Genomic DNA, 25,926 nt, shown 5'->3' with positions numbered 1-25,926 from the left:
CTTGCAGTGGATTATGATCACATGGTTTCTTTTCTGCACTCAGGTTTTTAGTTGCCTTTGGATCTTTGACAGTTTATCCAATCCTCCTATTGACTTTTCAGAGTGGGGACATAATCCATGACACTCTTTGGTTTTTATGAATACCAGGCAATGGATCAGTTTTCAGTTTCAGGAATTTTATGGCACTTTTTTCTAATTGTTAAGTGCACATCCATTCTCCTGACACCTTAGTATGATTAACTGGGTAGACTCCTGTGATTAAATCTGTATTATAAGGGATATTGACTAAGTGAAAGTGTGACTTTGGAGTTTATCAGACAAGGGAAATTGGAAGTATAATCCAATGGCCATCTGAATGTAATGATGGGGTTTACCGTTATTGCGTGATAACCCACTACACACAAATTTGGGCAATGGGAAGTCAGTCCGAGTGCAATCATGGGGTTTCATGTTATTGCATGATAGACTGCCACACGCAAATTCGGGCAATGGCATGCTATTTTTGGGCAATGGGGAGCCAGTTCAAAAGCAATGAGCATTCACATAATTTCACTAAACTAGCAACTTTGAATGCGTTCTGGCCCCACTTTCTTTTCATTCAAAATTTAGAGAAATTCCTCACATGTGATAAACTCCTTTGAGAGACTGCCAGGGGTTTGGCCTATAGGCTTCCCATTGATACATCCTGAATAAAAGTAGTATGTTATGCCAACTGTCAAATGAAGAAAAATACAAGTGAATAACTCAAGAAGCAGCAGAATGGATGATCAGCCTTTGCACCCCTCCTTCAGCTATAAAATGCATGAGATGCATGTGAGAAGTGTTTGGTGAACTTGGAACAGCGGAGCCACTCTACAGTAGTTTATGCTGTAGAAAAGAGAGCACTCAGAGCCAAGGTATGACTGTACAAATAGACTATGTTTAGTCCTGAGCATCTTTAAATGTTGCTCACTCATTTATTTACACGAGGAGTCTCCATGTTCCTGGGGTGATATGGAATTGATCCAGCCATGGTCATGTGTGCATTAACCATGAGGTTGGCAACCACCCTTCCAAGCAAAAGGTCCTTCATGTTCACTGCTCTGATCCATGGAATTAAATGCTACCCTGTCCTTTGGGAGCTATTCATGGAAAAACAGCTCCTATACAGATAAGATAATGTGCAAAAAGCCCACAGAGTGATAAGAAAATAAAATAGCAAGTCACTTGTCCTCAGTTGCACTGAGGATATAAAGGACTTCTGTTTGTGTTTGTTTTTGTGTACATTTTGTTTTAATGAAGCAAAGGCTGGAATACAGTTTATGACTTACACTGGTAAAAATACTTTTGTACAAGTGGTTTCACTTTCTAGGAGATTGCACAGGGGTGGCATCCCACTCTGCTTTGCATTGCATATTGCACACACCAGGGTCCTTGAACAAGTAGCTGCACTTTTCCTAGGAGATTCGTCCTGAAATGGATTCAGAGTAACTCACCAATCTTGGTGGTTGCAGAATGTGTGTGTGTGTGTGTGTACACATTCATAACATCATGAGGTATTGCTGCCCATTGTGTGATCGGTTGTGCAGTGGTGCAGTTCAAATAACTTCAGAGTAGTGTTATGTCTGATGCAGCTATACTGGCATAATTTTATGCCATGGAACAGCTGAACCGCTGAGCCAAAAACTCCCCTTGGCATTCAGACCAAGGACTCCAGATCCATCACTCTTCCAACAAACAAGATCATGAGTCTAGAGTTTGAAGTTCTTTCCCTGTTCCTTGTTTCTCAGGATAACGGCAAGCCAAGAGTCCTCCCAGTTTGTGTACAGCAAGAAGATTTTGTTTCCATGTACATTTCTGGTTAATTTAGCCACTACTATTAGCTGAAGAAGCCCAGTGGTCAAAACTATCTACATACAATGTCATGTGCTTAATGAACGATAAGCCAAAAATCCTGTCGTTTTGGCATATTGTCATACCTGTGGTGATTGTGAGGTTGGCTAGAACAAAGCTAGACAAAATGTGGCCTGCAGACAGCAGGTGCCTCTTCCAGGCTATTTTTTGAGGTGTCCAGGAGGATAGCTGGATTTTGTATGTGAATAAAAACAAATGTTATCTTCTGATCTTTAAAATCTCTAGAAGTGGAGTTTGTTATTGATGTATATAAAATGTGCATGGGAGGGGCCACTCCCTCAAAAAAAGGTAGAATTCTGAAACTGGAAATTACTTTTTTCATCTTCACATTTTGGGAGCTGAGGGCAGAAAATTAGCTGTCACTTCCTGTAAAGCTGTCTGTCCATGGACTAGATTCTGCCCTTTCTGAATTAGAAACTTCACTTTCCCAGAGGCGGAAGCTTCCCAGTTAATGCTGTAAAATAAATACGAGAGATTTCATTAGTACAAAAAGGAAACAGAGTTTTTTTTCCCCCTGTTGTACAGCTAAGGAAGCACACAAGCCCCCTGTATTTATAGAGAAACTGCAAAACACTGGGGTAGCTGAGGGGTATCCTGTGCGACTGGAATGCCGGGTTTCAGGTGTGCCACACCCTCAGATCTTCTGGAAGAAGGAAAATGAGTCACTCACCCACAATACAGACAGAATGAGGTTAGTCTTATTTTCCCTTAATTAATGCTTGGAAATCTTTTATGAATAGCGTGGTATACTAGTTATTGTGTCTAGGGTGACCACCTCTTTGGTTTCCAAAATAGATACTTATATGAAAATTATAACACCAGTGATACTGGTGTTAATGATTGAATGATGCATTTTAATTGATGTATTGTACTGTTTAATATGGGGGACTTTTGCTAATGTAAGTTGTATTTTATTATTCTGTAAACTGCTGTGATCGAAGGAACGGCGGTATATAAATAAAGACTCATTCATTCATACCTTTATTGGATAATAACCTCAGGTTATTAAACCTTGGACAAAAAACATAAGCATACTTTTTTTAACTACAATTATTATATAATTCTGAATCAAGAAAGTGAACCATTAGCCTTAATTCTGTCTTTCAGAACAGGAATTTTAAAAAGTGTGTGTGTGCGCGCAGATATCTCACTATTGGTATTTTATCCCACTTTCAGCATGCACCAGGATAATCATGGTTACATATGCCTGCTTGTTCAGGGAGCAACAAAAGAAGATGCTGGTTGGTACACGGTATCAGCGAAGAACGAGGCTGGAATTGTTTCCTGCACAGCAAGGCTTGATGTCTATAGTAAGATATTCTTTGGATTGCTATTGGTGTTTGGGGAATTGGACTGAACTTAAAGCTGCTTCTGAGGAATATCAGTATTTGGCTCAGGTTTGCTGCATTTCTTATCGGCCCTTCCTGTGGACCATGAGACTACATACAGCTCTCTACTGATATTGGAGAGACAGGTACCTCCAAATGGATGGCATCCTGTTGGATAATCCTAACTATAATAGGTCTGTTCAAGCAATTGTTGTACACTGATTCAACACATGGGTAAATTGCACTGTACACGGTACACTGATTCAACACATGGGTAAATTGCATTGATTGAATGGGTCTGCTCCAGTTAGGACTAAAAGGATTTATGGCAATGCCACTTGCAGTCTGTGCAAGTCATTTTGTATCTGTTTTCCATGTGCTCTTCTAATCCAGTTGAGTGGAATTGGCCTATGTCTTACAAGTTAATGGTGTTTAGGAGTAGCATTACTCTTTGTTTCTTATTCTTTAATTTCATTCAATTTTTATTTCTTGGGGCTCCACCATAGAAATTGATTCTAAAAATGGCTCTGCGAGTGAAAAAGGTTGGGAATCCCTTTCTTAGAGTATCAACTGTTGGCAGTGAATGCCAAGTTCATTGATGAGGAACAGTTTCAAAAGAGGTAGGCAGAAATAGATACAAAAGGAGATGTGAGAGTGGGGAGAGATAAGAGGTGGAGATGCAGAGGAGGAGCTGTAGAGGAAGGTAATAGAGAGTGGACAATATAAGGTACCTATCATGGTACAAAGTACTGCAAAGCAGAAGGGAATAGAAGGATGGGAGAAAGAGAAAATAGCAATGCAAATAGTATACAGAGAGTGCACCCAGAGGGTTATTAGAAAATGAATGAAAACTAACTGCTACCTTTTCTGTTGAATGTATAAGACCAGTTTTGCCTGCTGGAACCAGTGACTATAGCTTAAATTCAATGTTGATCCCAACTAAACTAAACCCATTAAAATAAGTGGGATTTGTTAGTGAAATCCATTGATTTCAGCAGCCTACTCAAAACTAACCCTGGATTTATTCTCTAAAAGTGGATTTAATAAACACAGATCTCCATGAATTTCAGTGCATTACAGATAAGTATTGTAATGTAGGCGCACAGTTAGATATGTGAGCTGAGATCCTACGTGTGTGCATAGCTCCACACTCACAGTTCCATGTCCTCCCACCACCCAGATGCAGTTAAGTCCCAGAAAGGGACCTTCCTGCTGTCACATACTGGTGGAGGAGGGTGAGTCAGGCCACAGACAATCAGCTGGTTTGCAGGGAGAGGAGATAATGTGCATTCTTTAATGAATACCCCCACGTTTTCCTTCCCCCAGTAGTACAAAACGGCTGGATTTCCATAATTTGAATTGCCACCGTTTCCGTTTCCTCCTTGCCAATACATAACATCATTGAGGTCCGTACTGGGGCTTCAGAACTACCAGGCAATGGGAGGTTTTTGGATGGAGCACAAGGGCAAATCAATAACCCTTTGTGCTGCCCCATCCAAAACAGGACTTACACACATGGGAACCACTAACCAGATGTTGGCCATATTGTGCCTGCATCATCTTCAGGTAAAGGTTTCCCTTGCTAGATCAGAGTGAATGTATTTTCTTAAAGGGATTTAGGGTTAAATGCATAAGCCACTTTATATGTGGAGAAATAATGTATTATTTTTGGTATCATCAACCAACTATTTCCTCTTTCTCTTTTTTCAGCTCAGTGGCAACAACAACCCCAGACCACGAAGCCAAAGAAGGTCCGTCCCTCAGCTAGTCGCTATGCAGCACTTTCTGACCAAGGACTAGACATCAAAGCTGCGTTTCAGCCAGAAGCAAATCCAGGACACCTGGCGCTGCAATCTGGATTGGTAGAAAGTGATGATCTGTGAATCTTAGTTATCAGATCAATCATTTTCTTTCAAAGTGAAAACACTGAAAGCCATCATCTTGACCAATGATAATTTATGCCACTTTATGTAAAAGGCAAACACCTTTGTGTGCAAAACATAAGGAATACCGTACTCACATATTCTTGCTCAGTGTAGTGATTATCCAACAGAAATGTAAAGCCTGCACACACAAACACTCAAACACCATAAGTTTCTTATTAGTTTGTGGGTTGTACTATGTTTGAACAATCCTATTCACAAATGCCAAATGCTGAAGTGAATGTGATTTTTCTGAAGCAAAAACACTGCTGAACTTATCACCAAGTGCCTTTGCAAGTTGTAGGTGCTGTTATTAATGCTAGCCATTTTACTGGGCCACAACACAATTCCCAAGTGTATCAGCAAATGCATTCTGATAATGACAGTGAAAATGTGCAATAGTAAAGTAATAAAACAAGACAGAGAAAGAAAGTAAGAACTAAGTAACATGTAAATGGCTTTCTGTTTCCCAAAGAGAAAGCAGCTACTTGCCTTAAATTGTGCTTTTTATAAGGAAGGGAGCTTCACATGTGAAGGCTTCATTTGACTTTTGCCAATTGAGAAGTGGTGAACCTATAAATGTACTGCCAAGTTAAATCATTCACATAATTTAGAATATGGACAATATGATGGGATTGTCTTGCAGTTTTACAGTGTTAGATTTGCAACAGTGGGATGGAATGAAGCAAAAGGCCAGACCTTCTTCAGAGGATGAAACTATTGCAGATGAAAACATTGCAGTTTATCTCTCTGAAATTCCATGGTTACCTAAATGTTTTTTTAAAGAAATACTGGACATTTGCTTGACCAGAACCTACATGACAAAAGAGTGGATATTTAGGTGCTATAGAGTAAGTAAGTGGGGAAAGGAGTGAATCTGTAATAAAGTTAAATAATAAGCACATACTATAATAGATTGGTAGATATGGGGGGATGCAGAACGATAAGTAAATGGTGTTACATTTTAAAACACTGTAGGCATGTATATTAGAAGTTACCTTTTTGTGTTCTTGCCTATCACAGCATGAACATTAACCCTGTCTATGGCTAGGACCTTGCGAAGAAATTTAAAATGGTTGATGTTCCAGAAAGTAGACTAACTCTGTATCTAATTAGGCTTTCTGTAGACAGAATTAAGCAATTTGGATTCAAAATTAATTAATTTTAATTGGAAGAGAGTAGTAAGCCACTCCATTTGGTTCTGGCAGAAAAAATGTGGTTATGATGGTACAAGAATACTTTGCTACAAAAGGAAAACACTGTATTCCTTATATGAAGCACATTGATAGTACTTTATTTATAATAAAAATGATGAATCTTTTATCTCAATTCAATTATTCAAGTGCAGTACTTTTTTTAAAACAATTTTTTATGTACTACACCATATATTTTGCATTACTGCTATAAATGTATTGCTTTGCACCTCATTGTTAAGTACACAAATTTTACCACAGAAGATAGTTACTGTTCTATGTAAACTGCTGCAGATGCTTACAATCTCAGTTACAGGAATTTCTTAATATTTTTACTGTCATACACAATCTGTCATATTAAAATGTCATCTTCTGTCATCTTCTAACCAAGTATGTCATACTCATTCACTTACCAAAATCTTCTCAAATGTGATTTGCTAATCTACTATTTGTTTAGCTTCACTAGTAGCATTTTGCTTCTTTTTATTTGTATTTATAAAACATGTACAATCATAATACTTTGGATTGTTGTGCTAGTATCATGTGGGTTTAACATCAATAAATATTACACAAGTCAATATTTAAGTGTTTTTCTGGATAAAACTAGTACAACCTAGTAAACCATCAGTAAAATTGCATTTCTGATTAACGCTACTAGAGATTTAGCCTTATAGAACTTGATAATATTCTGAGCTACAGGCTTAGGTTCCACTGTGTGATACAGCCCAGCCATGTGTACAATTTATGGCCTTTCACAATTATGGCCCATGGAGATTACTGTATTTTCTGGCGTATAAGACTACTTTTTAACCTAGGAAAATCTTCTCAAAAGTTGGGGGTCGTCTTATATGCCAGGTGTCATCTTATAGGGCAGGTGCTGAAACCTCTGAGCTGGACTGGAGAATCTGTGGTCACCGCATATGGTGGGGGGAGCTCAAAAATGGCCACGGCTACATCCCCACTGTATGCAACAATCGTATGTATACATATATATATATATTACCAATCATTTATTGGTTTATAAAAAAAAGAGAAAATCTCTTTTTTTCATCTTCTTAATAGCCTACTGTCCTTCAACTCCAAAGTACAATTGAAATATATCGCCTGTGATGTCCTGCCAGGACTGATTGAATCTTTCCCTGCATTTTCTTTCACATTGGTTCAGGCCATAGATTATTTTAGTGTAGAAAAGTTCATTGTATTAGTTGTGGGAGGAGCTGTAGGATTCCCCTGCATTATTTCCAGGTTTGGTTTGCCCTTTCCCAGCATGCTCTGTTGTAGCTGGAAGCCTTTAGTTTGGAGCAGTCTTTGCTGTGAGCAGGCAGAGAGCTGTCTTTTGGTGGCAAACAGGCCCAGACAGCCGGAAAGGGCATTTCTTACACTTTAGCCAATTTAGTTACCAGTAGTTAGCCATTTCAGTTACCAGGATTTAGCCATTTTAGTTACCAAGTTAGCCATTTTAGTTACTATCAGCAAGAAAATAGAGGAATTCAGGAGCTGAAAGACCCTGCACCAGCTCCATTGAGTGAGGAGAGCAAACTAACTTCAGACCCAGAAAGATGACATCCGGAAGATTGCTGAAACTGTAAAGTACCTTTTGTTTAGAGCTGGGGAGGAGAAAACTCTTTATTTTGTCCTTTAAATTAAATTTCCCCCCTTTTGAACTTTACATTCAGCTTCAGAGCCTTTTTGGGGTAGAAGAGTTTGATCTCACCAGGGTACTGGCGTTGCACACCCAAACCTGCCACCACCTATAGTTGGGTGTGTCTTCACATCGCCACAACCACTGTCAAGTAAAAAATGATACAATTGTCCCAAATCCATGTGATTTCCTCTGGCACCATGTGCATCAAATATTTTTTCTTCAAAAGCTGAGAATTTTTTGTGTTTCTCCATATGACCTCCAGATCCTTGTAAGCAAATATCTTCTCTGTGCCGGATTAAAATTTGTTGCCATGATAATCTTCTAAGCCTTGCCCAAAACTCTTCACACATACTCTGTGGGCCTTCTACACAAATAATACCTGGTTTCCCAGGCATGCTGAATCCAGAGAGTTCCTTAGACCAGTCAATTATATTCTTTCTTTTTTGCTTGTTATAAATGTGATGACTATAAATCCAGAGTCTAGTGAAAATATCTTCAGGCTTCTGAACGTCTGATTTCTGTACAGTGGAAGACAATTGTTCCTTGCTGATGTAAGCAGCAGCATGATCTTTAATCCATTCTCTGCCACTTAAAATGCACACTTCACCAGTACAGTGTTTCTGCAAGTATGTCATGAGATCTGTGTTTAACTGAGCCTGTTGCGATCGGCTTATGAATGGAGATCTGATAGCGATTTCTGGAAGCACAGTTGGATATTTCAGCGGGAAAACACAAAACAAAGAAACTGGAACCTTATTTCCACTGGGAATATCTATTTCTAAATTAAGCATAGACTGTATTTTTGAAGATGGTTCTTCCAAAGTACGTTTTTCAACATGTTCTTTCAGTTCTGCTAAAGCCAGCTGGTCAATCACCTTAAATTCATCTTCATTAGGAAACATACTGGAAAGCAAATCTAATTCAGAAAGCTGTTGTTCAGCTTCTTCCAAATTGCTCATTTTGGATATTTTTTTAGATTCTTTAAGAAATTGGGGGGAAATAGAGTTAATATTTACATGTTCTATTAGTTCTAGTTCTGTATAAATAGTTAGATTTTAATTCTTGAATTCTGAGGGAGAGGAGAGCCATCAGGAGAGAGAGTGAGGACCACAGACACCATCAAGGGAATGTCGCAACAATCGTATGAAAGCAGATACTGCTCTGATAGTCTTGGAGACAGGGAGGGCTGGGCAGGCAGGGAGAGCTGACCAATCCAAGCAGGCTTTGTATACAACATGGTTTCCTGCTAAGTACCTACATGTCATTTGAATTAAAATTACCATATTGAAATCAAATCTGATTATTTTTTTTTTAATTTTTATTTGGTGTGCATTGGAAGAGGGGTAGTCTTATACGGTGAGTATATCCCAAACACTATATTTTAACTGGAAAAGATTGGGGATCGTCTTATACGCTGGAAAATACAGTATATGTAATAATCCCACATAACTATTGATGAGAGAAAGGAGTAAAGAGCTAGATTCCCCCCTTCCCCCATATTACCTTATCAAAACTGTAACCAATAATGTAAATTATTGCCCTAGATTCTAGAAGGTGACAAGCAACAAGAATGGTGTGTGCAACAATTTATTGATATTTTGGGACTAGGACTTTTTCCTCTGAAGTGTAGAGTAATATGAAATAGACTAAATATAGGGTATTTCTTGCCCTTCAAATGCTGCTAGACATTTAGCTCACTATCCCTAGCCAGTGGTGAGTCTCAACAGCTTTAAGAAATATTCCCTTTACTGGATTAGGCCCAGTTTACAGCAAAGGCTTTGGTGCATGAAACTAAACTGCCAGGCTGGAATTCTACTGAATATTTGGAACTATTTCATATTTATGATCCCCATTGTTTAGGGGATACATAGGAAGGGCGAAAGTCTCTCAGTCCTCAGTTACTATTCAGCAGCCACCCTGTTCTTCAAGAAGCAGTTAACTACCACCTCCTTTGTGCAAGCAATATCTACTGTGAATGGGGATTGTAACAGGACTTGCTACAGGGGACTTGATTTGGACTTCCTGCATGGCAGGAGGTTGGACTGGATGGCCCTTGTGGTCTCTTCCAACTCTATGATTCTAGGGGCCTGATTTTTGCCTATGCAATGGAAGAGAATGCTCACACAAGGAGTGGGAATATTAGTCTGCTACTTCTCAAGCACAGGAAGATAGACACATACACGCACACTCCCATCAATCACAGTGGCTGCTGACCCAGTAAATGGGGATTGGGGGATTGTACCAGGATGCTTTATGTAGCCATGTAACTACTATGGTTATGTAGCAACATAGTGCATAGACAATTCCAGCCTTGGAGCACTGAAACACACACACACAACTCTGTATTTGCTCTTAAATTCAGAATTATTAAAGTTTCCACATTTCTTCTGCATTTCTATGTATAGAACAGCAAGCTCTAAGAAATAACAATATTGAAGGTAAAAACAAGCATAGCATGGAGCCATGGCTGTTAAGTGGTGTCACACTGGATTATTTCTGCAGTGTGGATGCAGCCTAAGAGTGCATCTGCATTGTAGAAATCATGCAGTTTGGTGCCACTTTGGCAGTACAGTATCTGCAATGCCAAATTGAGCCAGTTTTACACTGCTTCAACTGCCATGGCCCAGTGCTATGAAATCCTGGGAACTGTAGTTTGTTGTTGCACCAGAGTTTGCTGACAGAGAAGGTTAAATGTCTCACAAAACTAGAATTCCCAGGATTTCATAGCACTGAGACAGGGCAGTTAAAGGGTGTCAAACTGGATTATTTCTGCCATGTGGTTGCAGCCTAACACGTTTCTATTTGGCACAAAGCTTCTTGGACCCCCTTCATGGCAAAAGAAATACCTTAAAAGTATCAGAAGGACTGAAATATTCTTTGATTGGTTCAATGCTAATTTTGAGAGTTGAAATAAGTTACAATTATTTTTTATTCAACTATGTTTATTTGCAAAAGATCCACAATATTAACATTATGGGGACTTTGCAGGGATTTTGACTGAATATTTCAGGTAATATTGTGGGATTCCGGGGATTCTGGTAAAACATGCTGGAGAATATCTTCGAGGCTTGTTGGCAACACTGCTGATTGATACACACACAAACACACACTACCTTTATTTTCCCCAGTAAGCAAAGTGACTTATGACAAATCTTAAACAGATTCCAAACTTTACAACAGCACACATAGCATGGATGCTAATACAATCAGCCCTCCATATTAATGGATTATGCATCCACAGATTCAAGCTGCCATGGTTTGAAAATAAAAGCACACCTTTATTTTGCCATTTTACATAAGAGATGGCATTTTGCTACATTATTGTATATAATGGCACTTGAGCAACTACAGATTTTGGCATCCATGGACTGTCCTGGAACCAAATCCCAGCCGATACCAAGGCCCGCTGTACGGGGACAAGATGCTGTACAAACCCAAATGCCAACTCTGACCTCACATCTACTCTGGGAGCAATATCACAGGGACTAATAGCATCACCTAGAACATTAGAGGTACATTTACTTCTTCTTCCTCCAGTGTGGCATATGCCAGCAATGCCCTTCTACACTACACTAGACAAACTGGACAGTCTTTACACAAGAAGACAAATTGTCAAAAATCTGACATTATAAATGGCTTTATCCAAAAACCAGTTGCAGAATAATTCAACTTTTCTGAACATACACTGGACCATGAAATTACAAAGGAAGACTAGAAATTTAAACAGCTGAATTGAATTGCATTCACAAATTCCAATCCATTAACAGGTATGAGCAAAGACAATGGCTTCATGGCATGCAAAATATATTAATACAAGAGTTCTCACTACTCTGACAAAAAGAATCTTCTCAGAGAAGGTTGAACTTAAGGAAACTGACTTTTAGGAAGCAAATTTATTGCTTTCACACTGTAGTAATAATAATAATTTGTTTTAGTACTCACTGACCATGTAAAGATCTGAAAGACCTATATTACCTTATGCAGCCCTTTGACAATTTAGGACAAGCATCACGATTTGCACATTTTGCATCTTATTACTTCTGTCCCACTCCCACAACTATGTGAATATGCTTTATACCTGAGCATTTATCATCACTCTGTACTGCATCAACGATTGGCAGATAAGTTTTTAACAGATGGCTATACTCACAATTTGGGGAATTTATACAACTGAATTACTATCAATATATTTTAAAAGTTGATGGTGTAGCAAACAGAAGTTTTGGCAAGCTTTGGATTTCTTTAAAAAGATCACCAAATCCTCCAGTTAAAGGAAAATCAGGGGTTGGGATTTCCCATTAAGGCACTTCACAAATTAATAATTTGAATCCCAAAGAATTACATTTCTGAATTTCACTATACGTCACAAAGCAAACAGCAAAAGAACTCTGAAAGGATGGGGAGGATCTGTCCTCCCCCCATTTCTTCCCCCTTTTCTTTCCATGCTTTCCCCCACCAAAATATCACCAATGCTGTTCATGTTCTCTTGTTCACCAGCCTTTAAAAATCCCTAAACACCGAAATATTTAAAAACATATTTATATACCTCAACAGCAGAGGTAATAACTCCCAAAAGTCTAACCCCTAGAACACATGTGTCTCATTATTTATTTATTCAGTTGAGATGTCCCTTGATTTTATTCTACAAAGCCCTCAAGTCATGATAAGGGGAGAGGGCAGGAATTGGGTCACGATACAGATTCCAACAAAGGATTGGAAAGAAAACTACTTTTAGTGCACATTTCCCCAAGGTGCTGACCTTTCCAGTCTCCAAAGATGGAGATAGGAGACTCCAGCCATTACTTACCTGACTCTGTAGGTGGTCTAACACATTGTCTAAGTCGTGGCTAAGCGCTGCGCACATGCGATAAAAAATGTACAGCCCAACGAAAACAAGCAAAATGAGGGAGAACATGAAAAAGGCACTCAAGGAGGGAACTCCCAGTGACAGAGCCCTTGGATGGGACAACAGGCAGACCAGAATAGCATTTCCTCCACAGCAGATAAGCCAGAGGAAAATGAAGACCAAAGCCACAGCTAAGAGAGCCATGTCTCAGCCGTAGGGCTGCCAAAGGCCAACTGCCTAGGCCTTCTGGAACCTTGTGGCTCATGCAGCCCAGCTAATATGACCTCATGGCTATGCAAATCTGCCATTGTTGGCTCAGGTCTAATTCCACAGATGCATACGGCATTATATATGTGTGTGTTTGTGTGTGTGTGTGCGCGCGCACACACACACACATACATATACACACACACATGTCAAATTACTAGACCATGCTTGCTCTCCAGTTAGGGAAATGGTTATTCTTGCCTCATCATTTCTGCCGCCAGGGTTTTATGCATTGGTGACTTACAAAACTTCTTTACAAAAAGAAAAACAACATCTTCCTTATGGTTAAGGACTAGTATGAAGACATAACAGAATGGCTGGTATTCAGCCCTCCCATTGAAGCAGCTGTATCCATGTTCCAGGATTCCAGAAAGATAAGAAAACGCTGCATATTTTACAGCAAAACTAATAAAAATAGAAGGTAAAATTTAGGTCTGCATTGTGTCAGGAGTTAAAATACATGTTTTACATTTTGAATCACCGATAGACATTTATTTAGGAATATATGGCAGTTAAGTCTAGTTTGGAACTATACTTAGTAGAATACAATTTAAAAGATTTTTTTAAAAACTATGAGAACAGTTGAGTTTAAAACAATACAGCACTCTTTAGTCTGTTCTTTATAAATGTACTGTAATAAGAGCCTGTTGAAATAAAACAGGTTTTTACCTGTTCTTGAGAAGACAATGAAGAGAGAGCCATTCCAGCCTTCTTTAGAAGGGCAATCTAGAGTCTAGGGCAACCACTGAGAAGGTCCTATCTTGCATCTTTACTACCTGTGCTTTTGACAGTGCTGGGACTGAGAAAAGGGCCTCTCCTGATGCTCTCAAGGCCCAGGCCTTACTGCAACTCACTGCACTCCCTACATAGGGAAGGATTGTACATTAGGGCAAAAGCTGGTTGAGAAACCTTCTGCATACAGATTCTTAACAGATTCTAAATCTAGAGGAGGCCTTGGAATTCCAGACCTAACATTATACTATTTTTCATGCAGATTAGTTTGCTTGTCAGATTGGGTAAAAATTTCAAATGAGAAAGTGTTGGCATTAGGAGGCCACAACAAAAGGTATGGCTGGCATGCATATTTGATATATGGTAAACTGAAGGAAAACAAAGAATTCACTAATCATTATGTGATATATTAGTTAAATAGAATGAATTATATATAGAAGATATGGAAGAACTCAGTTGATATATTTTTATATTTGAAAGAATTTCCTGAATCATTTTGTTAAAAACAATATCCCTTCTTGAAAACTGATGAACTGTGTAGAGTGCCTGTTATGTTATAACAGCTTGGTAGCAGGCCCTAGGAAAGCCACTTTTCGCACAAAATTTTGGCAGCGCTGCTTCAAAGTGCCTACAAGCTACATATCCCATGATCCCATAGCATGGAGCCATGACAGTTAAAACGGTATGAAACTGGATTGTCTCTGGAGTTGGGCCCAAGACACATTGCAGAAATAATCCAAGACCGCTTTAGCTGCCCTGGCTCAGTGCTAGGGAACCCTGGGAATTGTAGCTTTGTGAGACATTGAGCCTTCTCTATCAGAAAGCGCTCTGGTGCCACAACAAACTACAATTCTCAAACTGGATTATTTCTGCAGTGTGTTTTGGATCTTAGTTATTAAAAATGGTCAAGGTCCAATCATATGGCAGAAATAATCCAGTTTGAGATTGCTTTAACAGCCCTGGTTTAGTGCTAGGGAATTCTGGGAATAGTAGTTTTGTGAGAAAGAGCTTTGGTGCCACAATAAACTACAATTCTCATGCATCTTTGGAAGTACACTTAAGTCCAGGAAAGCTCATGCTGCCAACTGCTTTCTTGCAGTGAGTCTCAAAGGTGCTACAAGATCTCTCTCTATTATTATTATTATTATTATTATTATTATTATTTCCAAGTGCACCTGAGGAAGTGGATGTAAGTCTAGGAAAGCTCATTCTGCCAACTCCTTTTTTGCAGTGAGTCTCCAAGGATCTACAACAGCTCTATTATTATTATTATTATTATTATTATTATTATTATTATTATTACCAAATGCACCTGAGAAAGTGGACTTAAGTTTAGGAAAGCTCATTCTGCCAACTCCTTTATTGCAGGGAGTCAGTCTCAAAGGGGCTACAAGATTACTCTACAAAAAAATTATTATTGTTCCCAAATGCATCTGAGGGAGCAGACTGAAGTAGGGCAGGATTGGATGGAAGAGCAATTTTGGCCAATCAGGAGGAGGCGGTATAGAGAAAAGATGTGTATTGGGCCAGTCATTATTCTAACAATGGAAGCAAACGAGGAAGCATGCCACCTCTACAATGCCAAAAAAAGTTCAACTCCTAGTATAACAGACTAGCCTTTACTTGCAATAAAAGGATGACCAAATGCAAACAAGGCAATGCACATAGCAGAGGACATAATAAGACACAGAAGGACTCAGCTTCTGTAACATAAGCTACATAATTTAAAGTTTATCTGCAAATATACCCACAAATTGCACTACCTTGATTTCAAATAATGTCAAAAGAGGTATCCCAGTTTACTTTCAATTACTATTTTTTTCTGTAATTAAAGATTATGCTATTACAGCTTTTAAATCAAAAGTTGCAAACCTCCATCTACAACAAGAACATGACCTGTTACATATGGAGACTCCAGAAGAAACGTAACAGCTTTGGCAACTTCATGAGGCCCCCCAAATCTTCCAAGAGGAATAGCTTTTTTCAGTTGTTCTTCTTTCAAATGTGCTGTCATGTCTGTATGAATAAAACCTAAAAAGAATGGAGAGAGGCCTATGAATTGAGAACTAGCTAATCCTGACATAACTGTACTGTCACACTTTATATAGCCTTCCAAGATTCAGTATCATCTCATCTATGGAAACCCACAGCGCAACAGCCTAACTGAGAAGCAATTTGAGAACAAGTCTGCAACATATGTGTGTGTTTAAGTGCCTTCAAGTCACCTGCCAACTTATGTCGACTCCATGAATTAGTTTCATAGGGTTTTCTCAGGCATGGTGGTTTTGCCAATTCCTTCCTCTGAAATGTAACCTGGCATTTGTTGGCAATCTCCCATCCAAGTACTAACCAGGGCTTACCCTGCTTAGCTTCCAGTATCAGATGGGATGTGGTGTCTTTAGGTTATTTAAGCCCTTGCCTATTCTACCTGAGAGCCAGTGTGGTATAGTGATTTCAGCATTGGACTACGACTCTGGAGATCAGGGTTTAATTCCCAGCTTGAGCATAAAAACCCACTGGGTAACTTTAGGCAAGTCACACACTCTCAGACTCAGAGGATGGCAATGGCAACCCCCCTTTGAAGAAGTTTGCCTTAGGTGTGCCTTAAGAGTTGCCATTAGTTATAAATGACTTGGAGACACACAACAGCTATTCCACCTGGGAAGAAAAAGCAGAATGATTGAGTGAGTGGGTATGTCTGCAATTTTACTCTTAACAAAACATACGCTTGCATGCTAGATCTGTGCCTCCTTTGATAGGATCTGTAGGTCAGTGCTTGATGCCATAATGCCTGCTTCAAAGTGTTCTAAGTAATCGTGTTAAGTATATTCAGCCTTGACTGAAGCTTTCTGAAACTGGACCATCAATCTAGGTAAAAATTAACCACTGAATAAACTGTGTGGGTAAAACAAGATAAATTTTATAGCCAAGTTCCAACATGCATTGCCCTATCATATCCATATCTATTTGGCAGGACCAGTGCTGCCTTTAATTGAACCTGCTTACAAGAATACATTAAAAATATAATAATAATTACAGAAACCCCAGATTTAAGCTAGAAAGAGAACATGTCTTGACTCTGCATAGGTGTGAGGTCTCCATCACTCAGCAGCAGGGTGGCCCATTACAGTTGGCCCTCTACCTTGAGATATCTGCAGGTGGGTCCAGAACGGAATCCCACAGATACGGAGAACCAACTGTAATCATTACCAAAAATGAAAAAAAAGCCAACAAAAACAAAGTTTTGCATACAATCTGTGTTTGCAATTTATATCACTCTATCATATTTCAAAATAATTTGTTATTATTTGTGATCAAGTCGATTTTGACCTATGGTGAACCTATGAATGCAAGCTCTCAAAATAGTTACCATAATTTAAATGGAAATATAAAACATCTCAGTGCAATGAGAAAGATTTGGACCAGGGGCCTCTTGCCCATGTCAAAATGGTTGAGGGTCAATTTCAAAGCACTTGCTCTCCCTTCCTATGATTATCTTTATTTTTAAACAACAGTTCAATAAAAGACACCTTCACATTCAGAACTGTCGGGCAAAGAACTGTTGTCTGCAAAGGACACATGGACATATTAGTCAGCAGACACAGAATGCAACAGCTACAAGGGGAGTTCCTTATCATAACCAAAGGTCTACACTGCAGGGTCAGTCAGATTCTAAACTAGAATAACTACAGAACCTGCCAACAGAGATATAAATGTTAACGTGTGCTAGATAGAAACAAGCCAAAGACCTGTCTCCATCTTATTGTAAGTAAGGGACTGAACCAAAAAAAAATATTATTTAGGGACTATACCTTCCAAAATCCAGGGTGGCTATGCTGATTGGATGTTCTGGGAGTCCCAAAAAAGCTATGGTTTGGACTAATGGAAAGGTTGCACCTGAACAGGTCCCAGGGAAAATATTTACATGTAGAACACTTGCTGTAGTCTCTTCAAACTAATCAAAACATTTACAAAAGGAGTACTGTAAATTAAGTAACAAGCATCTCCTACAGTGATAGCCTTCCTGCACAATCTTTTGTATGCCTATTGAGAAGTAATTCCATCCAGGACTGAGGACTTGCTAGAATAAAATCAAGGGACATCTAAATTGAATAAAGTGAATAAATAAATAATGAGACACATCACATGACTAATGCATTTGGTTTGGAGGCTGAGGTTAAATTCTCACATCCAGGAACTTCAGTTAGTTCAAGTCTGTAAGCTGCTAGAAGCCTGATGAGATGTCAAAAAGTATTAAGACTCAAACCAAAATCCTGGAGTAGCTAGTCAAAAAAAGTTACAAAATAAAGAACAGTTTATTCAAGAACTCAAATTAGTCTGTGTGTGACCTGTACATATGAAACATTATTATGGCTGTTTTTTGATAAGTCAATATTTTTTTCATCAGTTCAGTCATGACTAAAACGTCCTCCTTTAGAAAAATATGAAATAAAAGCTTGCTATTGCTAAAGCAAGCTATTTGGATCCTGTTTCTGGATGAGTTTATCAACAACAACAAAAGCAGAAGACACATGTAACTATTTTTTAAAAAGGACACTGTTTTATGTCTATTGTTCTCAAAGATAATATATTTATGTTCCCCAAAGGAGCACAAACACACAGAATCCACAGACTCACATTTCTTTTAGCAAAATCTATACACATGCTCACATTGCTATACACACATGTATCAGAAAACAAACATTAATAAGACCAAAAGGCTAAAGAATAGTAGATTAGTCAACAGAGGCTGCACTGGCACGGCAGAAATAATCCAATTCAACACCACTTGGACAGAGAAGGCTAAATGTTTCATAAAACTACAGTTCCCAGAATTACATACCAATGAACTATGGCAATTAAAGTGATGTCAAACTGGATTATTTCTTCAGTATGGATGCAGCCACAGTTGTACTCAACAAACACAAAAAAGATCAGTGTCTTATACAATTTGTGTTTAAAATAATAATAATAAAGTGCACAATGTATGAACCAATTCCAAATGGAGCTATTGAATTTTACTCTGACAATTTAAGAAAAATATTGTATTTGAAGTAGAAACTCAGATGTTGGTTGTTTAGGATTCCTCCTAAATTCTTCAGCTCAATTACACAGTGAGCATGTACAGAAAAAAATAATTACTCTCATTGTTATAGTTTTTCATTTTAAAAATAGTTAAACCATCTGGAAAATGCAGTCCTGAAGACTGAAAATATCCCCTACTATGGCTGACAAGATTATAATACCTCCATTTGGCTCTTCTAGGAGCTGTCTCTAAAAAAGATCTAACTCTTCTTAGTTAATCCCAACTTAATTAACTGTTGAAAGGCAAATGAACATGTAAATCCCATTAACTCAATGGGTCTATTCTAGTTGATATTAGGGTTCAGGCCATATGGTACAGTTTTGAATCAGTGATTCACATTTAAGGCCTAGCAAATAAGAGCAGAGAAAAGGCAGAGGAAGGAGAGAGATGGAGAATAAACATTCATTCAATACTCACAGACTGTTCAAAACTAGATGTTGGAGGAACAGTGTCATAATCACATCAGCAAAATGAAGGATGGCTTCAACTGTTACTGGGTAAACTTTAGAGTACATTTACTTGAAAACTGTAAAAAAAAGAGCTTTTCCCTCTGTCTATGAAAGAACTGAAGAAATTATAGATCTACTACTGAGATCCGAGATGTTAGAGAAATCCCCACAATGTCTTACACTCAGAATGTAACAGTGTGCATTCAGTATATAAAAGCTGGGAGTGTGCATGTTCTGTCATTACATTATTATTAATACAATGAATCCCAAGTCACATTCTGTGAAGAAGTAACTGAACTAAAAACTAACCTGGGGCAACCATGTTAACTCGAATGTTCTTTCTTGCTACTTCTTTGGCAAGAGAGCGTGAAAATCCGACTAATCCTGCTTTGCTGGCACTATATACACTTTGACCAGAGTTGCCCTTCAGTCCAACAATACTTCCTAAAATAAAGCAAAGAGATGCCAAATCACAAGAATTCAACTCAGACAGCTTCAATTTTGGGGGCAAATGTTCAACTTTTAACCAAAAGATTTTAAAATAGCATGTACTTATCTAATGTGCATGAAGACTTTATTCTGAAGAAGTAAGTATGAATTCATCAAAATGCAATACAGGTTACAGTAATACAAGAACACAAGTGAGTAAACAAAAGTGGATACTTACAATCATGGATTCCCCATGATTTTAATTCTGAAAACACTTTAGCATGTAAGTAAATATTCACTGAAATGAATAAAAAAAGTGTCCACAATACCAAAGTGGTTGTACAGACAAACATTTAAATCTATACAAAATCTTTATCAACCATATGTGGAGTTTATAAATCAGCTGTCTATAAAGAACCAAGAAACTAAATGGTTAAAAGAAATATAATATTCAGTTTTTCTAACATGATAAACTTGTTCCTTATGTGTAAAAATTTTGCACAAACCTAAAACTTTATCTTTAAAGAAAATGGTGCTTAGCAGCTTACCTTCCCACATTTTCTGCTTTTAAAACATGTCTATGAAAAAATATTTCACTCTCTCAGATTAAAAACAAATCAGGCTGGGTGGCTTTCCTAGGGCCTGCTACCAAGCTGTTATAATGTAACAGGCACTCTCTACACAGATCATCCGTTTTCAAGAAGGGATATTGTTTTTAACAAAATGATTCAGGAAATTCTTTCAAATATAAAAACAAATCAACTGAGTTCTTCCATTTCTTCTATATATAATTCATTCTATTTAACTAATATAGCATATCATATATATTTAAATATATATAGGTAAATCTACCCTGAAATACTGGTTTGGATCCAAAGAACTGTGAGTGCAAACAGCTATTAGTACTGTTTTTCAAATCCTTCTGCAATCACTTAAGTACCTTTTACACACAAAATGCCACCTTCTGACCCAACCCTACAAAAATGGAGTTGGAATTAACTGATAATTTTCTACTTAGACCTTTATGCAAGAGGTTTTGCAATAGAGCTTTTCATTATTCCTAGACAGTGTTACTAGACAGTATTAGTACAATATAATCACATCTGCTTAGGCAAACACACCTATGTTAACAATAGAACCCCCCTCCTGCTGAATCATAGTCTTCACAGCAGCTTTGCATGTCAATATTGTTCCCAAAAGATTGGTCTGAAGCTGGGAAACCATATCTTCAGCCTTGGTTCGTAACAACAAGCCATCCCTAATTAAAGAAAGAAAGAAAGAAGCAACAGACCAAGATTAATACTAATTTATGGGGAATTAAGATTCATTAGACTTAAGAAAGAGACTGGGAAATGTGCTTAATCACAATTATTCACAATACATTGAGAAATATAAAAAGCATGTCAATTGGCATATTGACAATTTATTATAGTTGGTCAATGATTAAACCTAGAAAAGCATTTACATATAAATCCTAATAATTTCATTTTGAAGTTGTATACCCAAAAATACACAATCATTGTTCCTTCATTCACTATAAGTATACAGTTACTTTCATTGCAGTAAATTTTAACAGTATTACACAGATACTGATCTTGCTATTGGTTAAATAAGCCATTTAAAATACTGCAGGGGCAGATAAAGATTTTACAAAAACCTCATTCAGCCTCAGATCAAATAAAACAGATTGAAACGAAGTAAAGCATTATATCAAGTTAAAGCAAGGCCAGGTCAACTATCTTAAGATTTAAGGCCTCGAATTTTACAGAACTGCTAAAACAAAACAAATACACATGTTTCTGTTTTTCCTTGAATGTTAGAGACTTTGAAAAATGTAGACTTTTGACTGGACCTTAAACTGACCTGTTAATACCTGCAGCATTAACCAGATGGTTTATATGACCTAAACTCTTCTCCATTTCTTTAAATGTATTTTGGATGTCGTCTTCTTTGCAAACATCGCAGCTAAATGCTAAATGACCTGCTGTGTTGGAATAAATGAGAGAAATACTCTTTCAAGACATTCAATAAAGACAGAGAAAGCTGTAAGCGTGTAGATTCTGAAAAATAATTAACAAAATAGATGAGATTCCTATGTTTACTGGAGAAAGTTCTGCAATTAGGGGCTATACAGGCCACTATACTGGCTGGATCAGGGCCATGGCAACCTCACGCCGCAGCCCTGATCCAGCCTCTGGCAAGCACAAAAAGGAGCCATGTTCTCTAGGAATATCTAGACCCTCCAGCACAACTCTATGGTCAACTATAACCAACAGTTGTACTGAAGGATCTAGAGATTCCTAGAGAGGAGTTCTCTCAGGTAAAAACATAGTGTTTTTGTTATTTACAGTTTTTCCACATTCACGGGGGTCCTGTGTCCCTAACCCCAGTAAATAATGGAGGGACAAGTGTAATTCCATTTCAGTCTGACTGAACTCTAACTGAACCAATTCTAACCTGAACCCAATTATTTGCAAACATGATTGAAGTTATTCTGCCAATTTCTGCAAACAATAGAAACATATTTTATCACAAGATAAATAGTTCCAGCATACTTTTTAAATTTGAGCTGTTTGTGAAAAACAAACACCAAGGCACACATACCTCCCAAGCTATTTGCAGCAGTTTGAGCTAAACCCAAATTTCTTGCAACAAGAGCCAGCCGATATCCTTTCTGTGCTAGCAATTGGGCAACAGCTTGACCAATCCCGCGAGATCCTCCAAAAATGGCACAAACCTTTGACATCTTCAAAGCGTTCCTGACAATTAACTGCTAGTGCTCACAGGCAATATATATATATTATATATATATATATTCATTTTCCATTCACGTGTTTGTGGCATTGACCTAAGAGGCAGCAGTAAACAAATTGTACAAAATTATTGCAAGTTACAGTTTAAATAAATTACAATAAAAGTTAGTGATTCTGAGGAAAAAATGCTCTATTAGAACAAGTCTAACAGACTGACTGAATTTCCACCTTCTCCCTTCACACATACAACCTAAAACATTACACATTTATATGTTGTTAAAATATTTGTAGAACATCTCTCCAGGACACAGTGAGCCCTTGGTATCCGCTTGGGTTTGGTTCCAGGGCCCCCCGTGGATACCCAAATCTGTGAATGCTCAGGTCCACTTATATACAAATATATAGTCAAATGATATCCCTTAAATAAAATGACAAAAATCAAGATTTTCTGTTTGCAGTTTAATTTTTTGGGAATATTTTCAAACCGTAGTTGCTTGAATCCATGGATAAAAATTCTGTGGATAAGGAGGGCCAATTGTACTCACTGATGTAAAACAAGTTATTTCTGCACGAACACAGAGGCATGCACAAACACGGTTTTCTGTAAGTTCACATAGTATTTGTCACTTATCCAGCAGAGAGGGTCCACATTGTCTTATTACATCCTTAGAACAACCCTGTAAGACCTGTATATGGCATACAATTGTCCCTCCTTATCCACAGATTACTTATACATGGATTTAAGGCTTGAAAATAGAGTTGGCCCTCCACATTTGCAGCTTTGACTTTGCAGCTTTGATTAATTATGATTTTGATTCATATGTTCTCTCTAGGAATCTCCAGGTCCTCCAACACAACTCTGTCAGAGGTTGACCATAGAGTTGTGCTGGAGAACCTAAAAGTTCCTAGCGAAAATACTTCTCTAGGCATCTGTAAGTCTTCCAGCATGATTCAGGCAGATTTTGACCACAGAGATGCACTGGAGGACCTGGAGATTCCTAGAGAGGTGTTCTTTCAGGTAAAAAGAATAGTGTTGGGTTTTTGTTTTTTGTTTTTCTTTCCATTTTCCTACATTTATGGAGGTCCTTCACAGCTAACCCCAGCAAACTTGGGGCGGGGGGGGGGGGGGGGGCTGTAATATTTTAAAAATATATAAATTTCAAAAAGGAAACGTTGATTTTGCCATTATTTTATTATGCCATTGTGTTTAATGAGACTTGAGCATCCACAGATTTTGGCATCCATGAAGGTTCATGGAACCAAACCACAGTGGATACCAAGTGCCCATTGTATTATTAACCCTATTTTGCCAATTAGGGGTTGAGGCTGCAAGAGAATGGGTAGCCCAAGAGTAGTGAGAGTATTCCTGGCAGAGGTGAGATTCAAGTAAGCGTTTCTCCTGACGCAGTCTGTTAACCAGAATACACTGTACTGGCAACCTGTGGAAGCTCCTAATGGGAAAGTGCCAGGCTAATAGGACATGACCTACTAATGTACTGACGCACCATAAATCTGGTCCACCATTCTGTGCTTTGGCTACACCGTCCTGGAATTGCTGTCACTCCATGGCCCAGTCTGATGTTGTCTAGGAGTGGACAAAGAACAATATTTGGGCCACATGTTGCCTCAAAACCCTCCATCTCAGTGCTTCTCCATTTTTTTAGAAAACTAGCACCATGGTCCATTGCAACTAAATGCACCATAATAACCAGTGGGCTAGTCATCATATACATTTAATAATGGTCAAGTAAAATCAGGTTACTCAAGGTTTTCACCTCACAGGGCAGATACTAATCAACATGGTTGTTTTGAACTACAGTACCCATACTCCCTTATGTTACTAAACTGCTAGGAATTATGGCTGTTTAAATCCAAAATTTATAGACCAAAAGTGGCAGACAAACAAAATTTGAAGCCTGTTTACTCAGATTCTGAAGACCTCCAAGTTCAATTAATAATCCAGTTTGAGAACACTTTAAGTGCCCTGACTCAATGCTAGGAACTGGGGCATGTGGCCTTCTCTGTCAGAGAGCTCTGGCACCACAATCAACTAATGACTTGAAGGCACAATCCACTGATGTTTGGGATTATAATCATGGGAAATATGAGGTGTGCCTTCAAGTCATTTCCAATTGATGGCGACCTTCATAGGTTTCCTTGGCAAGTTTCTTCAGAGCCGAGGGGGTTTGACTCTGCCATCCTCTGAGGCTGAGAGAGAGTGGCTCTCCCAACATCGTCCAGTGGGTGGCCATGGCTGACATCAGTGTGCCTTTCGTTTCTTGATCTGCGGAGGAAGAAGGCAGGCAGGGCTGGTCTCTTCTTTAGAAAATAGACTCATAAAGAGAGCCTCATTTGCTGGAAGGAAAACCATGGCCTGATGGGGTTCAAGTGCTGGGCTGTGACTCTGGAGACCTGGCTTCGAATCCCTCTTCAGCCATGGAGGCCAGGGAGGGGGGTGGCCTTGGGCAGAGTCACACTCTCTCAGCCTCCTCGGGGGAAGGCTCTGGGCAAATCTTGCCCACCAGAGGCTGACTGCCTGAGGGTCTCCATAAGCCACAAACGACTTCAAGGCAGGCGCACAACGTCTGCTGCAGGAAGCGGCCCTGGTCCTGGGCGCTTGCTTCTCCGGCTTCCAGAGGCCCCAAGTGTAGGCAAGGCCTACAAGGCTCAACCTACCGAATGGAGCCGGCCACCGCCGAGGGCTTCTCGGGGAAGGAAGGGTTGGAGGCTGGCTGGCTGGCTGGCTGGGCAGAGGAAATGGCGCCCGACTCCGCCCAGAGGAGGAAGAAGAAGGAGGGCGGGATAAAGGGCCATAAAGGGCCGCATCCACACTGGAGAAATGACCCGGTTTGGCCGCGCTTTAACTTGCCCCTGGGAACTGTAGTTTTGTGAGACAGAGAGAGATCTGGTGCCACAACAAACTACAATTCCCAGGATTCCCCAGCACTGAGTCAGGGCAGTTACAGGGGCCACAAAGTGGATTATTGTTTTGGACAGTAATCTCCTAATCTGTAGCCTAGTTCTGGCCTAACTGCTCATTGTTTTCAGTCTGTAGGAATGTGAGCATGTGTGTAGCTGTCCCTAAGGAACATGAGCCTGTGGGTACTGTATGGCTGTGCTCCTTTGAGGGACCTAAACATGTTATCTTTGAGGACCATGGACATAAAACAGGCCCCGCTCTGGTGCCACAACAAACTACATTTCCCAGAGTTCCATAGCATGGAGCCATGGCAGTTAAAGAAGTGTCAAACCGTTTTTTGTTTTTGTTTTCTGCTGTGTGGATGCAGCCCCAGAGCCACAACCTCAGGGTGCATCTGTAGTTGTTGCTGTGTGCCTTCAAGTCATTTCTGACTTATGGTGACCCTGAGGCAAACCTATCACTG

The 25,926-nt window shown here is 39.0% G+C and overlaps 2 protein-coding genes and 1 pseudogene across 9 annotated transcripts in view; 1 reads left to right on the top strand and 2 right to left on the bottom strand.

Moving 5' to 3' along the window:
• The window catches only part of LOC149312848 (palladin-like), a 288,974-nt gene extending 282,070 nt beyond the window's left edge, over positions 1 to 6,904 (top strand). For all 6 annotated transcript variants that reach the window (XM_089525522.1, XM_089525520.1, XM_089525521.1 and 3 more), the window contains 3 exons: positions 2,419 to 2,584; positions 3,070 to 3,203; positions 4,932 to 6,904. In XM_089525522.1, the coding sequence (XP_089381648.1) occupies positions 2,419 to 2,584; positions 3,070 to 3,203; positions 4,932 to 5,104 (473 nt within the window). In that variant the 3' untranslated portion in view covers positions 5,105 to 6,904. The remainder of the gene's footprint in view (positions 1 to 2,418; positions 2,585 to 3,069; positions 3,204 to 4,931) is intronic.
• Positions 1,271 to 25,307, bottom strand: LOC149312846 (3-oxoacyl-[acyl-carrier-protein] reductase-like). Of its 3 annotated transcripts, none has more exons than XM_089525528.1 (7): positions 25,220 to 25,307; positions 22,395 to 22,638; positions 21,654 to 21,774; positions 20,912 to 21,048; positions 19,671 to 19,805; positions 15,699 to 15,857; positions 1,271 to 2,347 (listed from the first exon to the last, which is right to left on the bottom strand). In XM_089525528.1, exons 2-7 carry the CDS (start codon positions 22,534 to 22,536, stop codon positions 2,313 to 2,315), a joined length of 729 nt encoding a protein of 242 aa, XP_089381654.1. In that variant the 5' UTR covers positions 22,537 to 22,638; positions 25,220 to 25,307; the 3' UTR covers positions 1,271 to 2,312. The 3 variants fall into 3 exon arrangements, with proteins under 3 accessions (XP_089381654.1, XP_089381653.1, XP_089381656.1); XM_089525527.1 differs by lacking the exon at positions 25,220 to 25,307 and adding an exon at positions 24,049 to 25,157; XM_089525530.1 differs by lacking the exons at positions 1,271 to 2,347; positions 25,220 to 25,307 and adding an exon at positions 24,049 to 25,156 and having other exon boundaries at positions 13,216 to 15,857.
• LOC149312847 (RWD domain-containing protein 2B pseudogene) lies at positions 7,900 to 8,951 on the bottom strand (annotated as a pseudogene).
• Positions 25,308 to 25,926: the final 619 nt, after the last annotated feature.

This window comes from Sceloporus occidentalis, unplaced genomic scaffold (genome assembly GCF_023333645.1).
Source record: "Sceloporus occidentalis isolate IW3139 unplaced genomic scaffold, rSceOcc1.0.p SCAF_5, whole genome shotgun sequence".
Lineage (NCBI taxonomy): Eukaryota > Metazoa > Chordata > Lepidosauria > Squamata > Phrynosomatidae > Sceloporus > Sceloporus occidentalis.
The sequence above is the reverse complement of the archived record's forward strand: the minus strand, read 5'-3'. Positions and strand labels throughout refer to the sequence as shown.